The sequence below is a fragment of the Cutaneotrichosporon oleaginosum genome (assembly GCF_008065305.1).
Source record: "Cutaneotrichosporon oleaginosum strain ATCC 20508 chromosome Unknown ATCC20508_contig05, whole genome shotgun sequence".
NCBI lineage: Eukaryota > Fungi > Basidiomycota > Tremellomycetes > Trichosporonales > Trichosporonaceae > Cutaneotrichosporon > Cutaneotrichosporon oleaginosum.
The window spans coordinates 1296200-1314264 of record NW_027072174.1 but is presented as its reverse complement, the minus strand read 5'-3'; the positions used below and the strand labels follow the sequence as shown (position 1 = coordinate 1314264).

The following is an 18065-nucleotide window of genomic DNA, read 5'->3' as shown; positions in this document are numbered from 1 at the left end:
AGGCGAGCGCAGCGCATATGTATACCAGTCTTTTCTGCAACTCACCCGCAACTCACTTGAACCTCCCGTATCAGTACCACCAGATAGCCGCTGGCGGCCATCACTCATCATGACCACAATATCACAACAGCAGTCGGCGCTCGGGCTGGAATTTGGCATCCCCGCACCCGCGCCGGCGACGCGCGCCGCGCTCCCCCGCTCCGTTTCGACGCCGCTCGCGTTCCCCGCCCCGCCCTCTCCGACGCTTCTGGATCCCTCTGGCTCGCCGCGCGTGAGCGTGCGCCGTCTCGCGACCGACTTTGAGGAGCGCGACCGCGCGCTCGAGGCGGAAGAAGCGCGCGAGCGGGAACACAGCCACGCGCCGTGCGCGACGCCCGCACGCCTTTCGCCGCGCAGCCCGTACGCGCACGCCGCCGAGCCCGCCGGCTCCCCGCCCTCGCCGTACGGGCGCAAGCGGTTTGCGCGCAGCGAAGCGCTGCTCGGCAAGTTTGTCGAGAGCGTCGTGGACCTGTCTATGGGCCACACGGAGGAGGCGCGCGCGCGCAAGCTCAGCGCGCGCGAGCGCAAGACGTCGTTCCGGATCAGGAAGAACACGGGCTCCAGCACGCCGGGGAGCGTGCCGGCTACGCCGCCGACCGCGTCGTCGCCCCACCTCGTGCTGCAGCACGCGCACGAGCGGCACCAATCAGCGTTCCACCTCCCCTCGTTCCTCACCAGCGAGAAGGAGCGGCCGGAGATGAAGCGCTCGTTCTCTCTCGGCAAGGGCTTGCGCGCACTGCGCAAGAGCCGGGACAGCACGCCGGGCACGAGCGCGAGCACGCCGGGGCCCGAGCTCGAGAGCCCTACAAGATCGGGGCGACGGGTAGGGCGATCGCCCCACGCCCGGATGAGCGCGTACGACTTCCTCGCGGATGAACCTCCTCCCACTCCTTCTCCATCCACATCCACATCCACGTCGTCGTCGGACAAGAAGCGTCTCTCGCTCAAGCTCTTCTCGCGCAAGCACGAGAAGCACGAGAAGCACTCGCCCGCCAAGCCCGAACAGCCCGAGCGCCGCCCCTCCGCCCAAGCCATCCGGCCCGGCACCGTCTCGTCCGCTGTGGCTGCTGTCGAGCGCCCGGCGCTGTACGCACGCGCACACACCCACCCCGGCCTCGTGCAGGCCATCAGCGTGCCGCCGTCGCCGCCGCGCACGCCCGACGCGCTCCGTGCGCACCCGGTATCCCCCGACGGCCAGAGCCCGCCCCGCCCCATCGTGCCCACGCTCTGCGACACGCCCTTGCGCGAAGACGAGCCTGATTTCGCATCCACACATTCCGGGACTACTGGTGACGCTTCGGACGCCGACGCGTATACGCCGCTCGACACGCCGGAAGACCTCACGCACGGGCCCCCTACTCTCGAAGCAGGCGACATGTCGGTCAACGTCAACGTCAATGTGCGTACGGGGGGGAAAGAGAAGGAGAGGTGCAGGACGCCTTCTGTCAAGGCGTCGTCTAAGGCGTCATCTGTCAAGGCGCCGTCTGTTAAAGCGCCGTCCGTCAAGGCGCCGTCCGTGAAGGAGACCCCTGCCAAAGCGCCATCCGTGAAGGACTCGCCCAAGCCCAAGGCGCCGTCGGTCATGGAGTCGCCCAAGCCCAAGGCCGCGTCTGTCAAGGACTCGCCCAAGCCCAAGGCCGCGTCTATCAATGACGTGCCGCCCGTTGTCAAGAACGCGCCTTCCGTTGTCGAGGCCCCCAAGGTGCCGCCGCCCTCCGCTGTCAAGGAAGCCAAACCCGCGTCGATCAAGGAAGCGCCCAAGCCCGCGTCAGTAAAGGAGACCCCCAAGCCTGCGTCCGTCAAGGAGGCCCCCGCACCCAAGCCCGCGTCCCCCAAGCCTTCGGACAAGGGCAAGGCGGCCGAGTCGCCCAAGCCTGCTCCGAAGGCCGCAGAGTCGCCCAAGCCTGCCCCCAAGGAAGTCAAGGAAGTCAAAGAAGTCAAGGCCGCCGCGTCTACCCGCCCCGTGTCCCCCAAGCACGCGTCGGTGAAGGAGAAAGTCGAGAGCGTCAAGGCCGAGTCTGTCGCTTCCGTCGTGACTGTCACGGAGGTGACAAAGACCGTCAAGGAGATCAAGAAGGTCACGAGGGAGGTTGTGCGCGAGTCGACAGTCATGCCTGAGGTGAAGTCCAAGTCTGTCAAGGCGGCGTCGGTGAAGGAAGCCTCGGTGGAAGAGGCTGCCACGGCGCCTTCTGTAAAGGAGGCTCCTAAGCCGCCGTCCGTTAAGGAAACCCCGAAGACTCCCTCCGTCAAAGAGGCCCCCAAGGCGCCGTCCGTCAAAGAGACTCCCCAGGCTCCGTCGGTCAAGGAAACGCCCAAGGCCGCCTCTGTGAAGGAGGCCCCCAAGGCGCCATCGGTCAAACAGTCTCCCGCGCCCGCACCCAAGCCCCTCCCCACCCCCAAGGCCGCGCCGGCCGTCATCCCCGCTCCGCCCGTCAAGAAGCCCGAGTCTGTCAAGGGCGACCCGGCCAAGGCCGGCAGTGTCAAGGCGCCGTCCCTCAAGACGGCGAGCCCGCCTGTCCCCTCGGCACCCAAGGCTCAGCCAGTGGAGGTGAAGGAGGCGCCCGCCCTTGCTCCCGCCGCCCCAGCAGTCAAGGCACCCCCCGCTCATGCGTGTACGCACGTCGCCAACGCGGTCACCCCCGCACCTCCGTGCGCCCACGCCTCCTCGGCAAGTGTACCGCTGGTCAAAGCTATCCCCCAAGCTCCGGTCGTTGTGTCCTACCCTGCCTACCCCGCCCCACACTGCCTTCCCTACGTCACGAAGCCACTGCCATCCGACATCACGAAGCGCGTGGTGGTCGAGCTCTCCATTCCACACGGCACACCCGCAGGAGACGTAGAGCGGATCATGTACGCGAGTGCGGGTGCCGAACGCGGCGACCGCGCGCCCGCCTGCGAGAAGCCGGCGGAGAAGCCTCAGCCGGGCACGAAGGCAGGCCACGCGCCCATCGCCATGGTCGACTACAAAGCCTTCGCGCCGTCGCCCTCCAAGAAAAGCAGCATCCCCCGCCGCGTGACACCGCCCGGCTCGCCCACCCCCGCCACGCGCGCCGTGCCCGGCCCACCCACCCCGGCCACACCTGCGCACAAGACCGCCGCGGGCCCGCCTGCCGTTGCGACGCCCGCGCACAAGACCTCGCCGGGCCCGCCCAAGCCCGCCACGCCGTCCGCGAAGACGACCCCCGGCGCACCTGTCACGGTCCACATCGCGAATGGGGACGTGAAGGTGACTGTTGGTGAGATGGCCAAGGCCAAGGCTCCGGCGCCAGCGCCAGCGCCAGCTCCCGCTGCGCCCGTTGCTGCGCCTGCCCCGGTGCCTGCTCCTGTCGCCGCTCCGGTGCCGGCGCCTGCTCTGAGGGCTCTCCCTGCTCCTCCACCCCCAGGTCCGAAGGTTGTGCCGGCGCCTGCACCAGCTCCCGTCACTGCTCCTGCGCCGCCTCCTGCAAAGACAGCCCCTGCCCCTTCGGCGCCTGCACCTGTCGCCGCACCTGCGCCTGCTCCAGTCGCTGCACCTGCGCCCGCTCCTGCTGCTGCCCCCGCCCCGGCTCCAGCTGCACCTACGCCTGCCCCCGTAGCGGCTCCCCCCGCCGCGCCGCCGGTACCCGCCCCGGTCGCTGCTCCCACTCCAGCTCCACCAGCACCCGCCTCCGTGGCCAAGCGCGCCCAAAGCACGACGGGCAAGAACGTCAACAACATCTCGCAGGTCGAGGCACCGAAGCCGGCTCCTCCCGTCCCGGCACCGGCAGCTGCACTTGCCGCTCCCGCTCCTGCTCCTGTCCCAGCACCTCCAGCGCCTGCGCCCGTCGCCGCGCCAGCGCCTGCTCCCGTCCCCGCTCCTGCACCCATCGCCGAGCCAGCCCCTGCTCCAGCTCCCGTCGCCGCCCCCGTCATCACTTCCGCTCCTTCTCCCGTCACCGCGCCAGCTCCCATCCCCGCTCCTGCCCTGGCTGCTCCGGCTCCAGTGCCCGCTCCGGAAGAGAAGAAGGTCGAGGAGAGGAAGGAAGCCAAGGTCGACGACAAGAAGCAGGCCAAGGCCCAGCCCGACAAGAAGGACAAGGACGCCGACTCGATCCGCTCCAAGTCTTCCAAGTCCACCAAGAAGGACAAGAAGGACGAGCAAAAGGACAAGAAGGACAAGGACAAGGACGCCTCACGCCGGCACCGCCTCCCGTCCGACATCGACGACCGCCGCCCGGACCGCATCTACCCCGGCCACCCCGCCTATCTGCCAGCAGGCATCCCGCTCGCGCCCGCGCCCATGGTGCCCCTCGCCGCGCGCCCCGCCTCCTACCTCCCCATAGTCCCCGTGCGGTATGCGCCGCCCCTCGCCCCCCTCGGCATGGGCATGGGCATGGGTATCCGCCCTACCTTCCCCGTCGTCGGCGTGCCGGGCATGCCTGTGCCGGCGCCTGTGGCGCACGGCATGGTGTCGCCGATGCCGCATATAGGCCCCGGATTCTTTGTGCCACACCCCTAGTTGTTATACCCATTGTGTAGTAGTAGCATTGCATTGCATTATGACAGTTATGACTTGGCTTTGCGGTGGGAAGCCGAGGGAGTGGGGCGCATCAAGGAGGCTGCGACAGCGCTTGCTCAAGCCGGTTTCTAATGTTGCTAGATATTCTCGACACCAGCCAGACTCAAGCGACTGCCTCCCGCCTACACCTCACGCGCTGCGTCCGCCTGCAGAATCTGATTCAGGCGCTCGCGCTTGACGCAATTCTCGAACGCAAAGCTGCGCGCGATCTCGTCGAGCTCGGCCTCGCTTTTGCCCGCAAAATACGATGCGTACTCGGCGCACAGCTCGTCCGAGAGCAGGCAGTTACGCACGATGCGGAAGAGGTGCTTCTCGGCCCGCCAGGTGGGGGGGTATCGCGTGTCGATTGAGGGAGCGGCTTTGCGCAGCCACTCGGCCATTGGATCGAAGATTGCGCGAACGGGCGTGTCGTCGCACCCCCAGGCGTCGAGCGCGAGAGCCTGGTGTCAGCATCCGCCAGAGGCAGACACAAAAGAGGAACACGTACCCGCTTTTTCTTGAGGAACGGCTCGACCAGCCTGATGTATGCGCTGTCTGGGTTCACGTAGACCATGCCCTGGAACCCGATGTCCTTGTACAACCAAATACTCCAGGACGTGTGCGACTTGGCGTAAATCCCCAATTGGCACTCGAGGACGGCGTAACGCGTCTCGTTAATCTCCTCCCACTCCGGAATACCGTCCGAGGGCTGCTGGTACACGGGCCCAAACTCGCCGTCTGCCATCAGCCGCTCCGCTCCGGACGCCGCAGAACTCACTCCACACCGGCCCGCCCACGCGCCGCATATACTCGGTCTTCCGCGCAAAGTGGCGCTCATGGTACGCGACCTGCTCCGCGCTCCCCGTGAACGCTGCCGGCGGGTTCGGGAACCCGTAGTTCGAGTAGTCGTGGCACGCGTACACGCAGTTCGGGAGGGGCGGACCGAACGCGCTGAAGTCCATCCCGAACGTGTTGCCGTCGAGGAACAGGATGTGGTGCGGGTCGACGGCGCGGATCGCGGCTTCGATGCGCGCGTAGAACGCCGGGAGGCGCGTGTGCTCCTCGTCCGTCGGCTCGTTCAGGGGGTTGTAGCCCGCGACCCACGCGTTGTCGCGGTAATGCCGGGCGATGTGCTCCCAGATCGCCACCGTGCGGTCTTGGAAGTCTTTGTGTACCCAGACTGTCGTGAGCGAGGCCGCGGCCGAGCGGAGAGGCTCACGAGCGGGGTGTGGGTGTCTCCTGACAATACTCACACAGCGCTTGGTTGCTGCCTCCGTCCGAGTGCCAGTCGACGTTCTGCGCGCCCGGCGCAGCATGTAGATCGATGACAGTGTATATCCCGTGCTTGGCACAGATATCCACCACGCGGTCGAGGTGCTTGAACCCCTCCGTCTTGAACACGCCCGGCGCCATGTCGTCCTCGAAGTGCCGGTAGTTGACGGGCAGCCGGACGCAGTTGAGCCCGAGGGCCGCGAAGAACGCGGCGTCGGCGTCCGTGAAGAAGTACTCGAGGAACTGGTGAGCTGCACGGCGGACCACCCACCTTGTCGAAGAAGAAGGCGTACTTCTCCTCCCCGAGGACTTTGAGCAGCTCGCGCCGGACTTGGTGCTCGTGGCCCGGATAGCCTGTGATGAAGTTCTCCATGTTCACTGGGTCAGCGGGGACGGCGGAGACGTACTCCAGCCGCCGAGGGCGGCGCCCTTCAGCACGAGCGGGTGGCCGTCGCGCACGATGTGCGCGCCGTCGACTTTGAGAAAGTTAGTCATGGTGAGTTGGGGTGAGTAGAGCATGGGCTGGGGCTTATGACATGCGCGAGGAGGGAGGCGAGGAAGTGAAGGCCGACCTGGACAAGGGGGATTCTCGGATCGATAGCTATTCGCCGATAACGCGCCGAGTGGCGGGGCCGATGGCGATGGACGTCAGGCGCACGCCGACTGTTACTACGATGCTGGGCGCTGCGAGACGCTCCGCATCACCTGCCATTCAGCTCGCTTGAGCAGGCGAGGCAGGCGCATATCACACTCCGCACCGCTCGCCCGCATGCCGCGTGCCGCACGGTCGGTCCGCAAGATGCCGATCCGATTCCGATCCGATTTGATTTCCCGAGTTTCACGTCGTTGACATCACGCTGGTGGACCCGAGGCGGCCTGGGATAGATGCATGGTATTCTTCTGTATCTCTTCCACTTGCTTCGCATGCTAATTCGCTCTGAAATCAAAACTCATGGTCGTACATGCTCGACTTGTGCCCCGAGTAGTCGAACACCTCCTGCCCTTCGCCGTGTGCCTCAGGCCGCGACTGCGGACGGGGTGGAAGAGGCGGGGACGGGCGAAGCGGGAGGGGCGGAGACATGGGCGAGACCGGTTCGGGGCGGCGTGGAACGGGCGGGGACAGTGTCGCTTCGTACGCGGCACGGCTGTTCCACCCATTGCTCTCGTACGAAGTCGCGCCGTCGTATGCGTCTCGCGACGTATTGTAGTGGTCACCCCGCCGACCGTTAGAGACGTCATTGTACAGCCCCCCGCCGTACAGCCCGTCCGATGCGACGCTGATGGCGCTGTGCGTTCTCGAGTGGGCGCGGGTATGCGTTGGGCGTGACCGCGCTCTGTCTCTGTCTGACCCGTTGAGGGCCGCGGAGCGGCGCGCGTCCGCGGCGTCGTTCTTCGCTTTCGAGAGCGCTCTGATCCACTCCACACGCTCTTTGTTCGACGGCGCCTTGATGCGTACCGTGTCCGCGCCTTGCCCGCGGGGAATCACGAGGGCGAACGACACATCGTCCTTGCCTTGCAGCAGGTCGAGGTTGTGCACGGGCACCGGCTGGCGTGAGCATAAATGGGAGGTGGCCACGTACCATCCGATAGAGGTTCTTATCCTCCATGAGAATCACGATGTCGTTGCACAACACCATCCACAGCCTGCGCCCAGACTTGGCCTTGACCACTGCGCCCTCTTTCAGCAGCTTCCGTTCGCCGAGATACACCGTCGGCTCTGTGAGGTCGATACGTCCCTCGCCGCCAATCCACATCCCCTCGGAGAGCGCACGCAGGCGCTCGCGTGACTCAGCTTCGCGCACACCCTCGTTGATGCGCGCGACTGTCGTCTCTGCGAGGCTGAGCGCCTTGTTGACATCTGCCAAGTCCTGGTCGGGAGACGTGTACTTTGCGATTTGGCGCAGTAGGAGCGGGTAGCGCGTAACGCGTTGCACTGCGATCAGCGTGATGGGGGAGGGTACTCACTCGGCTCGAGCAGGAAATGGCTCAGATCGAGCCCGCGGACGCTCGGATCTGCCCGAATCTCGCCCAGTATCCTCTCCAGCTCGGGGTCCTCCTGCCGCATCTGGAGGAGCAGTTTGGCCGCCGTGTCCTGGTTCACACAGTAGGGCGCGTACACGTCGAGGTTTTGGGCGTGCTCGGCGAGCACGTCGCCTATTGTGTCAATGTAGAGCCTGCACTCTTTCTGGCGCTCCTCGAGCGAGCTGAAGAAGAACGAGTTGAGCATCATGATGTCCTCGACGTTGGCGAAGATGACGCGCAACGCTTTGTCAGGGAGGTAGGACATGAGGCGGGCGTAGAACACGCCCACGATCAGCTGCAGGTCGCGCACGTAGCTGCCCTCGGTCGAGATGAACTCGAATATGGCCTCTTGTCGCTTACGCTCTGTGTCGGACATGGTGGAGAGGACGGAGGGGTCGACGAGCGAGGACCATGTCTTTCCGAAGCCTGGCGCTTCGGCGGGCGCGTCGTCGGTCGGCGATGTGACGGGGCCGGAGATGGGGCCGGAGATGGGGCCGGAGATGGAAATGGGACCTGAGATTGGGCTAATGGGCCCCGAGATACGCTTCTCGCCCATCACCCCGCCGCCCATAGGGCCCGAGATAACGGGTTTTGGCCGCTCAGCCGGTGCCGCCTTACCAAAGCCCGTGAAGCCGCTAAGGAAACCGCTGAGGCGGTGGCTCGCCGCATTCGCGGCCTCCTTGAGGCCTGCGGTGCCGGTCGAGCTGGTCGTCTCAGCGACCGAGATCATGGACGTCGGGCGCTCGGACGCGACGCTCGCGCGCCGAGGTTCGGGGACGGACACCGTCGGCGGGGGCCGCGACTTCGCCTCGGCCATGAACGCTTCGTAGCGCGCGTACGCGTCGTCGACGTCGACGGCGGGCGAGGCGATGGGCGTAGCAGCGGGTTCGTCAGGTACAGCGGGTAGGTCGCGCTCGCCTGACTGCGGGCGGGGTTTGGGCGGAGGCGGCGCGCGTCTGCGTCCGCTCGGCGCTCGTCCGAGTTTAGTGGAGCCCGGGATGCTGGGCGGCTCGCGCCGAATCTTGAGACCTGCAGCAGCGAGCACTTTTTGACGTTCGTTCTCGCGGCGCTGGCGCTCCTCCTTCTTCTCCTCCTCCTTGGAGGGACGGGGACTTGGCGACGTCGTCGGCGATGTCGGTGACTCGTCGTCAGACCACCACGAAAGAACCGAGTCGTCGCTGTCGGTTTCGGCGCCGTCGTCCATGCTTCGCAGTGTGGAAATGCTGGTTGCGCGGGAACGGTTTGCAGAGGCCGTTTGGCTCGGGATCATCAACGAGCTGCGCTTCGACGCGTCCGCCGGAGGAGGCGGGGCTCTGCGACGAGTGTCGGGCTCGGAGACGTCGACTGTTGGTATGGGCGAAGTGAAGGTCGGAGAGGGCTCGCTCGGAGGGGGGGCGCGCGGCGACTCATGTTGCTTTTCCTTTGGAACACGAGGCGCCGTGATAGGCGTCTCTGCACGGGCCGCCTCGGGCCTCACCAGCCCCTCCTTGTCAGTGTTGCGGTCAGTACCGTTCGCGACGCGGCCTAGAGTCAGCCGTTGCTATCAATAACGCGTTGCATGTCTTTTTGAGCCCGGAGGCAAGGTAGATAGATACTAGCCTGCGGGCGGTATATGGCAGCCACGGCCGCTAGGAGAGGGGCACTAACCGATGACTTCCACATACGCCGCAGGGACAAGGAGGATAGCGCCGTCCTTCTCGACCTTCCACCAGTCGGCATCGCTCTTGTCAACAACCGGTAGCGACTGGCCCTCGGAGAAGGAGAGCTCGTCGCGCGACGTCGCCTGGTAGTCGTAGAGGGCGCGGCAGGGTTGGACTGGCGTTAACGAGGTGCCACATGGCCATACGGATGTACTCACCGACCGACTCGACGACGTAGGAGCTCGGGAACCAGCCCGCCCGTCCGTCCGGCAACGTGCCGTACCACCATGGCCCAGCAGGGTCGCGCGCGGGGTGCGCCTCGAGCACCGTGTTCTCCGCGAAGGCTGCTGTTAGCTCGCATATTCTGTCAACCGAGTTACTCACGAAGATCACCGTCGAACGTCGATACATAGTCGAACAGCGTGCGCACATGCAGCGTGCGGTTCAGGTCGACGTCGTCGAGGCTTGGCCCGTCCATAGACGCGGCGGCCATCTGCTGCGCCGGCGGCTCGTCCTCCTCCTGCGTCGGCGGCATGGCGTTCTCGGCCTGCTGCGCGGCTGGGTGGCTTGCCTCGCCCGCAATGCCCGAGTACCAGTCAACCGAGGTGCGGTTGTCGTGGCGCGGCACAAAGTCGTCCTCGGGTGGGGTGGAGAAGTGCTCATGTGCTCTAGGAGGCGACGGCGGGGTCACGGGGCGCGCGTTGATGTGGTCGGGAGGGGCGGCGTCGCCAATCACTCGTCCGCCAGCCGCGGGACCAGAGCGGTCGACCGTCTCCGTCTTACGCAGGCGCGCGCCGCCCTGGATGCTGGAAAGAAGGGCGCTCAAGCCTCCGCCACCGACACTGCCGCCGCCGAGGTTGGCGAGCGCGGCCTTGGGCGCGGCCGGGGGTGCTGGCGGAGGAGGGGTGCCGCCCGATGGAACTGCGCCGGCAGAACCAGGGCGCGAGCCGGTCGGGTTCGCGGACATAATGTTGCCAAAGAGAGCCGAAGCGAGCTTGTTGCGCGACGAGCGCGAGTGTGCGTACTCGTCGTCGCTGCTGTCCGACTCCTCGATCTCTCGCTCACGCGCATCCTCCCAGTCGTCGTCGGGGGGCGGCGCAGAGTTGGTGCGTACTGGCTGCTGGCGCACAGGGGTGGGAGGAGCAGGCGGCGCGGGCGGGGGAGGGGGAGGCGCAGGCGCGGCTGCTGCCGGAGGAGGACTCGGGGCACGAGGGGGAGCAGGGGCAGCGGGTGCCTCCCGAGTAGCAGGAGGGGTTGCCGCTGCGCCGGCGGCCTGGGGAGGGCGGAAGAAGGGGTTGAAGCTGGGGGCGGTGGGCGAACGCGCCGCCGGGGAAGCACCTGGCTGCTGTCGGTGGAATGGGTTGCACGAGCCCGAGGGCGACTTGGGCGGCTCGTTGAGGGCTGGGGGCGATGGCCGTACTGGGGATGTTACGATCTTTGGCGGCGACATTGGCGTTGCGGCTGCTGCCGACCGCGCCTTGCGAGCAGCCATGAGTTCCTCCTCCTTGCGCCGCTCCTCCTCCTCCTCCTCTTGCAGACGCTTCAGTCGCTCACGGCGCTCCTGGATCGCCTTCGAACGCGCCTCCTCCTGTGCACGCAGCTCCGCCTCCTCTGGATCCTCGGCTGGGGGCGCACGAGCTGCAGGCGCCGGGGGAGCGGGGGGAGCAGGCGCATGGCGTGGGGAAGGGGCAGGAGGGGCCACCTTTTCGCGAGATGCCGGCGCAGGGGGCGGCGGGCCCTTCCTGGCAGGCGGGGCAGGGGGAGGCTTGTGCGCCTCCTTCTTCGGCGCGGGCGATGGCGGGGCGGGAGCGTCGCCTCGCGCCGATGCGATGCGGGCTGCCCGAGCCTCTTCGCGCGCCTTCTGCTCCTCATCGGCAGCCCGCGCGCGCTCCTCAGCTTCCCGGCGCTCCTGGGCGAGGCGGTCCTCGACCGACGTGTCGACAGCCGGCTCGGGGGTCGTCGACGGCGTCTCTACGCCAAGCGCGCGCATCCGCTCCTGGATCTTGCGCTGGGCCTGCTCCTTGAGGTAAGCCTTGCGCTCCTCGGGCGTCATGCTCGCGAGCGACTTTGTCGCAGGCTTCGGCGGTTCCTTCTTGGCGGGCGGGGGAGCGGGCTCCTCCTTCGGTGCAGATGGGCGCGGTGATGGCGCACGAACGTCGCGGTCGTAGCGCTCACGGTCGCGGTCACGATCACGCTCACGGTCGCGGTCGTCATATCGCTCGCGGTCGCGGTTTGAGACGCTGCCGCGGCGACCATACTCGCGGTCTCGGTCGTCGAAGCGGTCGCGGTCACGGTCGCGGTCATCGTACCGGTCGCGGTCGTACCTATCGCGGTCGTCGTAGCGGTCCCGACCGGATACACTCGGGCGACGCCCGTAGTCGCGGTCTCGGCTGCGGTCACGCTCATACGAGCCCCGGAGCCAGTCATGGTCGCGGTCGCGCTCGTTGAATCGTCCCATGGTGTCATTTCGGCGGTCGCGTGCACGAATGCCCGCGCGCTCCTCCATGCGCTTCTCCTCGGCGCGGCGCTCCTGGCGGCGCTCGAGCTCGGGGAGCTTCTCGTGCATGAGGAAAAGCAACTCGCGCTCAAGCTTGCGGCGCTCTTCGTCCTTGTCGGCACTACGACGGCCCTTGGACACGTATTCAATATCCTCCTTGATACGCTTGACGCGATACTTGATATCGTCGACCTCCTGCTCGAGTGCCTCGTCTTCTTCAGTCTTGCGAGCATTCTCTGCCGTATTGCTGTCAAGCATACCGCTGGCGCTTTCCAGCTGGCGGCGGAGATCGGAAATCTCAGCACCCGAGTCCTCGCCCGCATACCGCACGGTCTTGCGGTCGAGGTGGCGCGCCGACGACTTGTAGCCCGCCTTGCGGCTGTCGTCGTGCTTGTACACCTTGGCGTCCTTGGACGAGGCCACCGACGCCGGCGTGTGCACGCCGTACCCGACGGGCGACGATGTGTCCGAGCGCGTGCTCGACTCATGCTTGAGCAAGTCCTTCATAAAGTTGACCGTGGAGTCAATGTCGCGCATCGACGCAGGCACGAGCTCTTCGGGCAATTTGTCGGGAATGTCGTTGCCGTTGAGGGCGCGGTAGATGAGGCCCATGGCGACGTGGAACTCGGGGAGGTTGAGCTTGCCCCGGTTGTCGACGTCGGAGAGGTTCCAGATCTTCATGAGGTCGTCCTGGGACAGACCTGACTGACCAAAGACCTCGCGCGCCATCTCGCCGGTAATGAAGCCATCGCCGCGCGTGTCCCACGCCCGGAAGATCTGATCATAGTCTTTCTTCTCCTGGCGCGAGAGGGTCCAGGGAACCTTGGGCGTCTTGACGGATGGGTTCTGGAGGAGCGACTGGAAAGTCTGCTGGAGCGGCTGGCCCGCCGCCTGGTTGAACTGGGGAGCTCCAGAGGCGGAAAAGGGCTGCTGTCAGCTCCATCGCTTCATGCGATCTCACCTGTGACATGTTGCTAGGCATGAAACTCTGCATCATGGCGCCGAGACGGGGGTCGTGCATTCCAGTGGGCTGGGCACGGAGACCCCCCATGCCGGTGGGCTGGCTCATGAGGTTTGCGCCGAGGCCGGTCGGCTGTCCCATCATGGGCATGCCCGTTTGTTGGGACATGAGGCCGCCCCCACCGCCGCCTGGGAGACCGGTAGGCTGAGACATGAGGCCGCTTGCGCCGCCTCCGGGAAATCCGGTGGGTTGGGACATAAGGCCTGACTGGTTGCCAAAGCTGCCGCGCTGGCCAAACGAGCCTGGAGGAGGAGGAGCAGAGAGGAAAGAGTAGTTGGGAGCGCCAGAAGCACCAGCGTTTCCGCCAGCACCAGCGGAGCCGGCGCCCCCACTGGGCATGCCCCCGCTGACCATGCCGCCCATTCCACTCATGCCTCCCATCCCCCCCATTCCCCCCATGCCGGGCATGCCCGTCTGCATGGGCATCTGCTGGCCGGGAAAGCCAGTCGGCTGGGCGCCCATGGGGCGTTGTCCGCCATAACCGAAGCCGCCCGAGGCACCGCCGGCGCCGTAGCCGAACTGTTGTTGCTGCCACTGGTTTGGCTGCATCGCGGGGTCGTGATGCCCAGTGGGTGTTTGAGAGACAAAGAGAGAGAGAGAGAGAGAGAGGGTGGAGAGATGGAGAGAGAGAGCGATGGAGAAGAGAAAGACAAGACGGAGTGAGCGAGGAAGGCGGGGGATGGGGCGATGACGACGGACGTGTAGGCCTCAGGGGAGGACAGCAGGCGTGTCCCTGACAACCGCGGAATCAATGTCAGTGTCACTTGGGGGCTCGGATAACCTCATTCGACTGCGACTTTGTGGCGATGCTCTCGACGTTCAAGGCGCCGAGCAGCCAAGACCGAGCGGTGTGCGGCATGTAGCGCTGACTGCTCGGCGCTGTCTTCACCGGTGGAGTTTACGTCACAAAGACAGCTGCAACACCTATAATACACTACCACCCCAACAGCCCCTCCCTCCCAAACGTCTTCATCCTCGACCGCGGCTGCTCCTCCTCGGGCCCCACATCGAGCTCGAGCGCTTCGCCGCCATACGCCCCCGACGTGCCCGTGCCCGTAAATGTGGCGCGTCTCGCATGGTGTTTCGGCCCAAGGCCCGAAAGACCCATGCGCAGCTCGTCGACCGGCGTCTCGACGATATCGAGCGGCGTCGTCGCGCCGACGTTCCGAATCCCGCGCTTCAACCCGTCTTCCAGCGCCGGCGCAGGCCCTGGTGCAGGTGCCGGCGGGGGCGGGTCCGTGCGCAAATGTTTCAAGTAACTCACGACGCCCGCGCCGGGTTCGCGCCACCACCGCTCGGGTTCGGGTCCGGGGGGGTCGGGCTCGCGGTCGACGGCACGCACGAAGCCCGAGTACTGCGGCCCGTCAAAGTCGAGCTTTGTCGGTGACATCGCGAGGCCGGCGCGCTGTAGTTTTTCTGGCCAGCCGTACGACACCGCCGTCGTTGGAGCTGACTTCGGCGTCGTTTTGAAGCCGCCGCTGAGCCCGCGCTCCGCGAGGCAGCGGCAGAGGCAGGACGGGCAATGGTCAGTGGGGCTCGCCATGACGAGTCGCAGGCAGCGCGTGTGGGAGGTGTGTGTGCATGTTGTGCAGGTTGTTGTGAGGCCTGCTGTCAGCTTATTTAAAGGATAGATTAGACTCACCCTTGATTGGCAGTCTGCAAACACCACACAGCGGCGGCTCCTTGTATCGCGCACACCCAGGACACTTGACATCATCAGGCTGGAGCACGTGGTCGCCGCAGAAACGGCACACGTTGGCGAGCACGAGGCCTTGCGAGGGCAGATCACCACTCGCCGCAGTCACAGCCGATCCCTCAACGCTCACAAACTCGTACTGCAGTACCGTAGCACGTTTGCCGACGAGTCCGGCACGCAGTAGGAGGTCAGCGTATGCTAGTTTCCACAGCTCGGCTTGGGGTCGGAGCTGGGGGCGGAGGAGGGAAGCGGGGAAGGAGGGGCTACCGTCAGTGGAACGTCGATGGAAGAAAAGGGCCAGACTCACGCCTCCTCCATATTCAAATCGATGCGGACAGAGCACGTCGGCGAGCGCCGCTTTATCGTTGGCAGATTCGGCGCACGACTAAACGCGCGACGTAGCGGGCTCCCACTCCCAAACGACACCTTGTGGCGCACGCCGCCTGGGCCCGACCCCGAGCCATCGCTGGAAGGCTCGCTGGCGTTTGTGGCGTTGATGAGCCGCGACGGCGTGGGGGGCACGGCCGAGGTGGGCGGGCTGGTGGTGGTCGCGCTGAGAGGGCGTGGACGGACATCGCGGCTCATCGTGCGTGTCAGCTCACGGCCGGCGCTGTCACGTCTATCGAGGCGGCGCGGGGACTGCAGGCCTAGACTCCCCGCCGAGGTGCTCGAGTTCTGGCGGCGCGGGGGGATGTTCATCCGCCGGCCCGGAGACATCGAGGTCGCGAGCGCCATGGGCCCGTCGTCGATGCTGCCGACGCTGGCTCTGGTGGGGATCTCGAATGAGCTGCGGTCGCGCGGGGTCAGCGTCATGCCGCGCAGAGAGATGGAGGAGGGGTTCATGAGGATCTGGGACCAGCCACTCGTGCGGAAGCTGCTGGGGCCAGCAGAAACGGGGGGCGTGGTCGGTGTGAGGCTGGAGGAGCGCCGAGGCTCGGGGAGTACGAAGTAGCCGCGTTCTGGCGACTTTTGCACAATCTCCTCAATGGCGGGCGGGGGAGGCGGAGCGACCTTGTCGTACTCCAGCAGCATGCATGCCACAAGGGCGAGAAGCTGGACATCTGCAGCAGCCATGAGGCGCTCGAAGAGCTCATCGAGCACTCGACGCTTGCGCTCCATGTCACGCTCCCAGAGCATGCGATCCCTCGGCGGGGTGGCCTGGGCCCGAGTAGGTGGGAGGTCAGAGTATGGTGGGGGCGGGTCCGAGAGCACGCCGTGCACAGTCTGCCAGATCTCGGCGTGGTCCAGCCGGCGGCCCTCGGCGGCAGCGCGGAAGTTTGCTTCGGGTGACGTGGTGGTGTACAGCGCAGCGAGCGCCATATCGGATTCGGGAAGTAGATGCGACACATTACGCAGCGTGAGCAACGATCTCTGCTGCACTGGCGCCATCATTGCCTTCTCTCTCCGCCGACGGAAACGGAGAGAGACGGCGGGCTTGGTCGGGTTCTCCAGACGAGATAGGGCGTAGATCGCACGCGCCAACGGGCTCTTGAGCGGGTCGTTTGTCCCGCTCGGTGATCGGGAGAGGCTGGTACGCGCGCGCGGCAGCACCGTCTGCTTGGGGAAAAAGCAGGCCAACTGACCGTTCGGACCAAAAACCGCGCCAGTCGTACGGATGAGCATGGGCACGTTGACGTCGACATCGTCGTTGTCGCTCCCACTTTCCTCTTCGAGCGCCCGGCGCCCCGTCCTCTCATAGTATCCCAACAGAAACTCTGTGACGGAGACGAGACACTGTCTGTGGTTCAGCCTGATCTCCTTGATCGTCGAGACCATGCGCTGTCGCGTTATCGACGACACAGTAGCGTTGCGCTCGAGCTCGAACGTGGGTATTTCGTTCCCATACGGATAGTTCTGCGGGAAGCTCCAGTGTATGCGCACAAACGCGACGCGGTTTCCATTCGCCCAGGGCCCGTTCATCGACATAGTCAGCTTGCGCTGCGTCAAGTCGAGCTGACGTGAGCAACATCCCTCGCGGCAAACTCACCCGCTCAAAGTTGACTTTGCTCTTGGGGAAGCGCTTGTGCGCAAGCAGTACCTCCTCTTTGAGACTCATTAACTCTTCCCTCTCCAGCTTCTCGCCCCGTACGCGGCTCGGTGTGCGCGTACTGGCGCTGAGGGGACGCATTCGCTCGCGCTTGGTCAAGCTGCGAGAGCGCGAGCTCGACGAGTCTCTCTCACTAACGCTCGGTGTACGGCTTCCCGTCGTGCTGTCCGTTTTCGTGGCGTGGTCGTCAGTCCGTACGACCTTGGTGAGCCACTCGAGCTGGTCGATCTTGCGTGCCTGTCCCCCGCCGCGGGTCATGCCCGCCTCGCGCTGCGTGTGTGCCATCAGCCGCTGGCGCGCTATGCCGCTCGGCCCCGCCTGCATGCCAAAGCTGAAGACGGGGCTGGTACTGGGCGCGCCGGGCGGGCGTAGAGGAATGCCGTTGGTGCGCACGTCGCCGCCTGGGATGGCGGTAAAAGTGCGGTTCTTGGCGCCGAGCCGCGAAGAGCGATAAGGGATGGGCGCGCCGGGCTTGTACCCCGCCTTTTCTGTCACTTCGCGCGGCACGTTCCAGATGCGCAATTTCCGGTCCTTGGACCAGGTGACGAGCTGGAACTCGCGATCTTCGACGGAGAGATCGGTGCCGCCGCGGATGCGCCATACGAACTCCTTGACGACGCCGGTAGACCCTTCGAACCGCTCCAACGGCGTGTCGCCGCCAATGCCAAACATCTCCAGTGCCGTCTCGCCGCGCTGTGGCAGCGCAAGCACGCCCTGCCCGAATGGCAGATGGCGCGCGCGCCACACCGGATAGTTGGTCGAGATCGTCTCGTAGTGGTACGGATAGAAGGCAGGGTCGCGCCACTCGATAGAGACGGGATGCTCCAGTACTTGATGGTCTTGTCGAGGGAGCATGTGACGAGCTTGTGTGTCTCGACGCGGTCCCAGTCGATGCCGTAGATCTTCGAGTCGTGCGCCTTGACCGTGTCGACTGGCACACTGCCCTTGCGCGTATCCCATAGCAGGACCTCGCGATGGTGCGCGGTTGCGAGCACGTACTCGTTCAGTCGGTTCCACTTGACCTGTGTGCCCGCTGCGCCCCACGCAGAGAGACGCACCGCGGGGCGCTTACAGTCATGTCGGAGGTCCCAAGCTCTCACAGCCGCATCCATGCCCACCGTCGCCATCATGTTGGGATTCAGCGAGTGCCAGTTGATGTCAGTAATAGCGCGCTCGTGCGCCTCGATACTCCTGTTCAGCGCGACCTGCGCAGCCAAATCCCATACGAGCAGCTTCTGGCAGCTGGTCGAGAGGATGAGGTTGTCCGTCACGGCATGCGGCGACCACTGCACGTCTGCAATCTGCCACGTGCCGC

At 65.8% G+C, this 18065-nt stretch overlaps 5 protein-coding genes across 5 annotated transcripts; 1 reads left to right on the top strand and 4 right to left on the bottom strand.

The window, feature by feature from the left end:
- Positions 1-109: 109 nt before the first annotated feature.
- COLE_06056 (uncharacterized protein) lies at positions 110-4516 on the top strand (the record flags this gene model as incomplete). Its single annotated transcript, XM_018426320.2, has 1 exon — positions 110-4516. The coding sequence occupies one exon, from the start codon at positions 110-112 to the stop codon at positions 4514-4516; it is 4407 nt and encodes a 1468-aa protein (XP_018282522.1).
- A 182-nt stretch (positions 4517-4698) lies between these two features.
- Positions 4699-6322, bottom strand: COLE_06055 (uncharacterized protein; the record flags this gene model as incomplete). The annotated part of the gene is made up of 6 exons (XM_065626455.1): positions 4699-5016; positions 5064-5293; positions 5334-5735; positions 5809-6061; positions 6099-6181; positions 6235-6322. 6 exons carry the CDS (start codon positions 6320-6322, stop codon positions 4699-4701), a joined length of 1374 nt encoding a protein of 457 aa, XP_065482266.1.
- Positions 6323-6770: 448 nt separating this feature from the next.
- On the bottom strand, positions 6771-13556 carry COLE_06054 (uncharacterized protein; the record flags this gene model as incomplete). Its single annotated transcript, XM_018426319.2, has 7 exons — positions 6771-7373; positions 7408-7760; positions 7793-9373; positions 9497-9664; positions 9708-9833; positions 9874-12913; positions 12948-13556. 7 exons carry the CDS (start codon positions 13554-13556, stop codon positions 6771-6773), a joined length of 6480 nt encoding a protein of 2159 aa, XP_018282520.1.
- A 385-nt stretch (positions 13557-13941) lies between these two features.
- COLE_06053 (uncharacterized protein) lies at positions 13942-14550 on the bottom strand (the record flags this gene model as incomplete). Its single annotated transcript, XM_018421881.2, has 1 exon — positions 13942-14550. One exon carries the CDS (start codon positions 14548-14550, stop codon positions 13942-13944), a length of 609 nt encoding a protein of 202 aa, XP_018282519.1.
- A 73-nt stretch (positions 14551-14623) lies between these two features.
- COLE_06052 (uncharacterized protein) lies at positions 14624-17710 on the bottom strand (the record flags this gene model as incomplete). The annotated part of the gene is made up of 3 exons (XM_018427514.2): positions 14624-14966; positions 15011-16656; positions 16691-17710. 3 exons carry the CDS (start codon positions 17708-17710, stop codon positions 14624-14626), a joined length of 3009 nt encoding a protein of 1002 aa, XP_018282518.2.
- Positions 17711-18065: the final 355 nt, after the last annotated feature.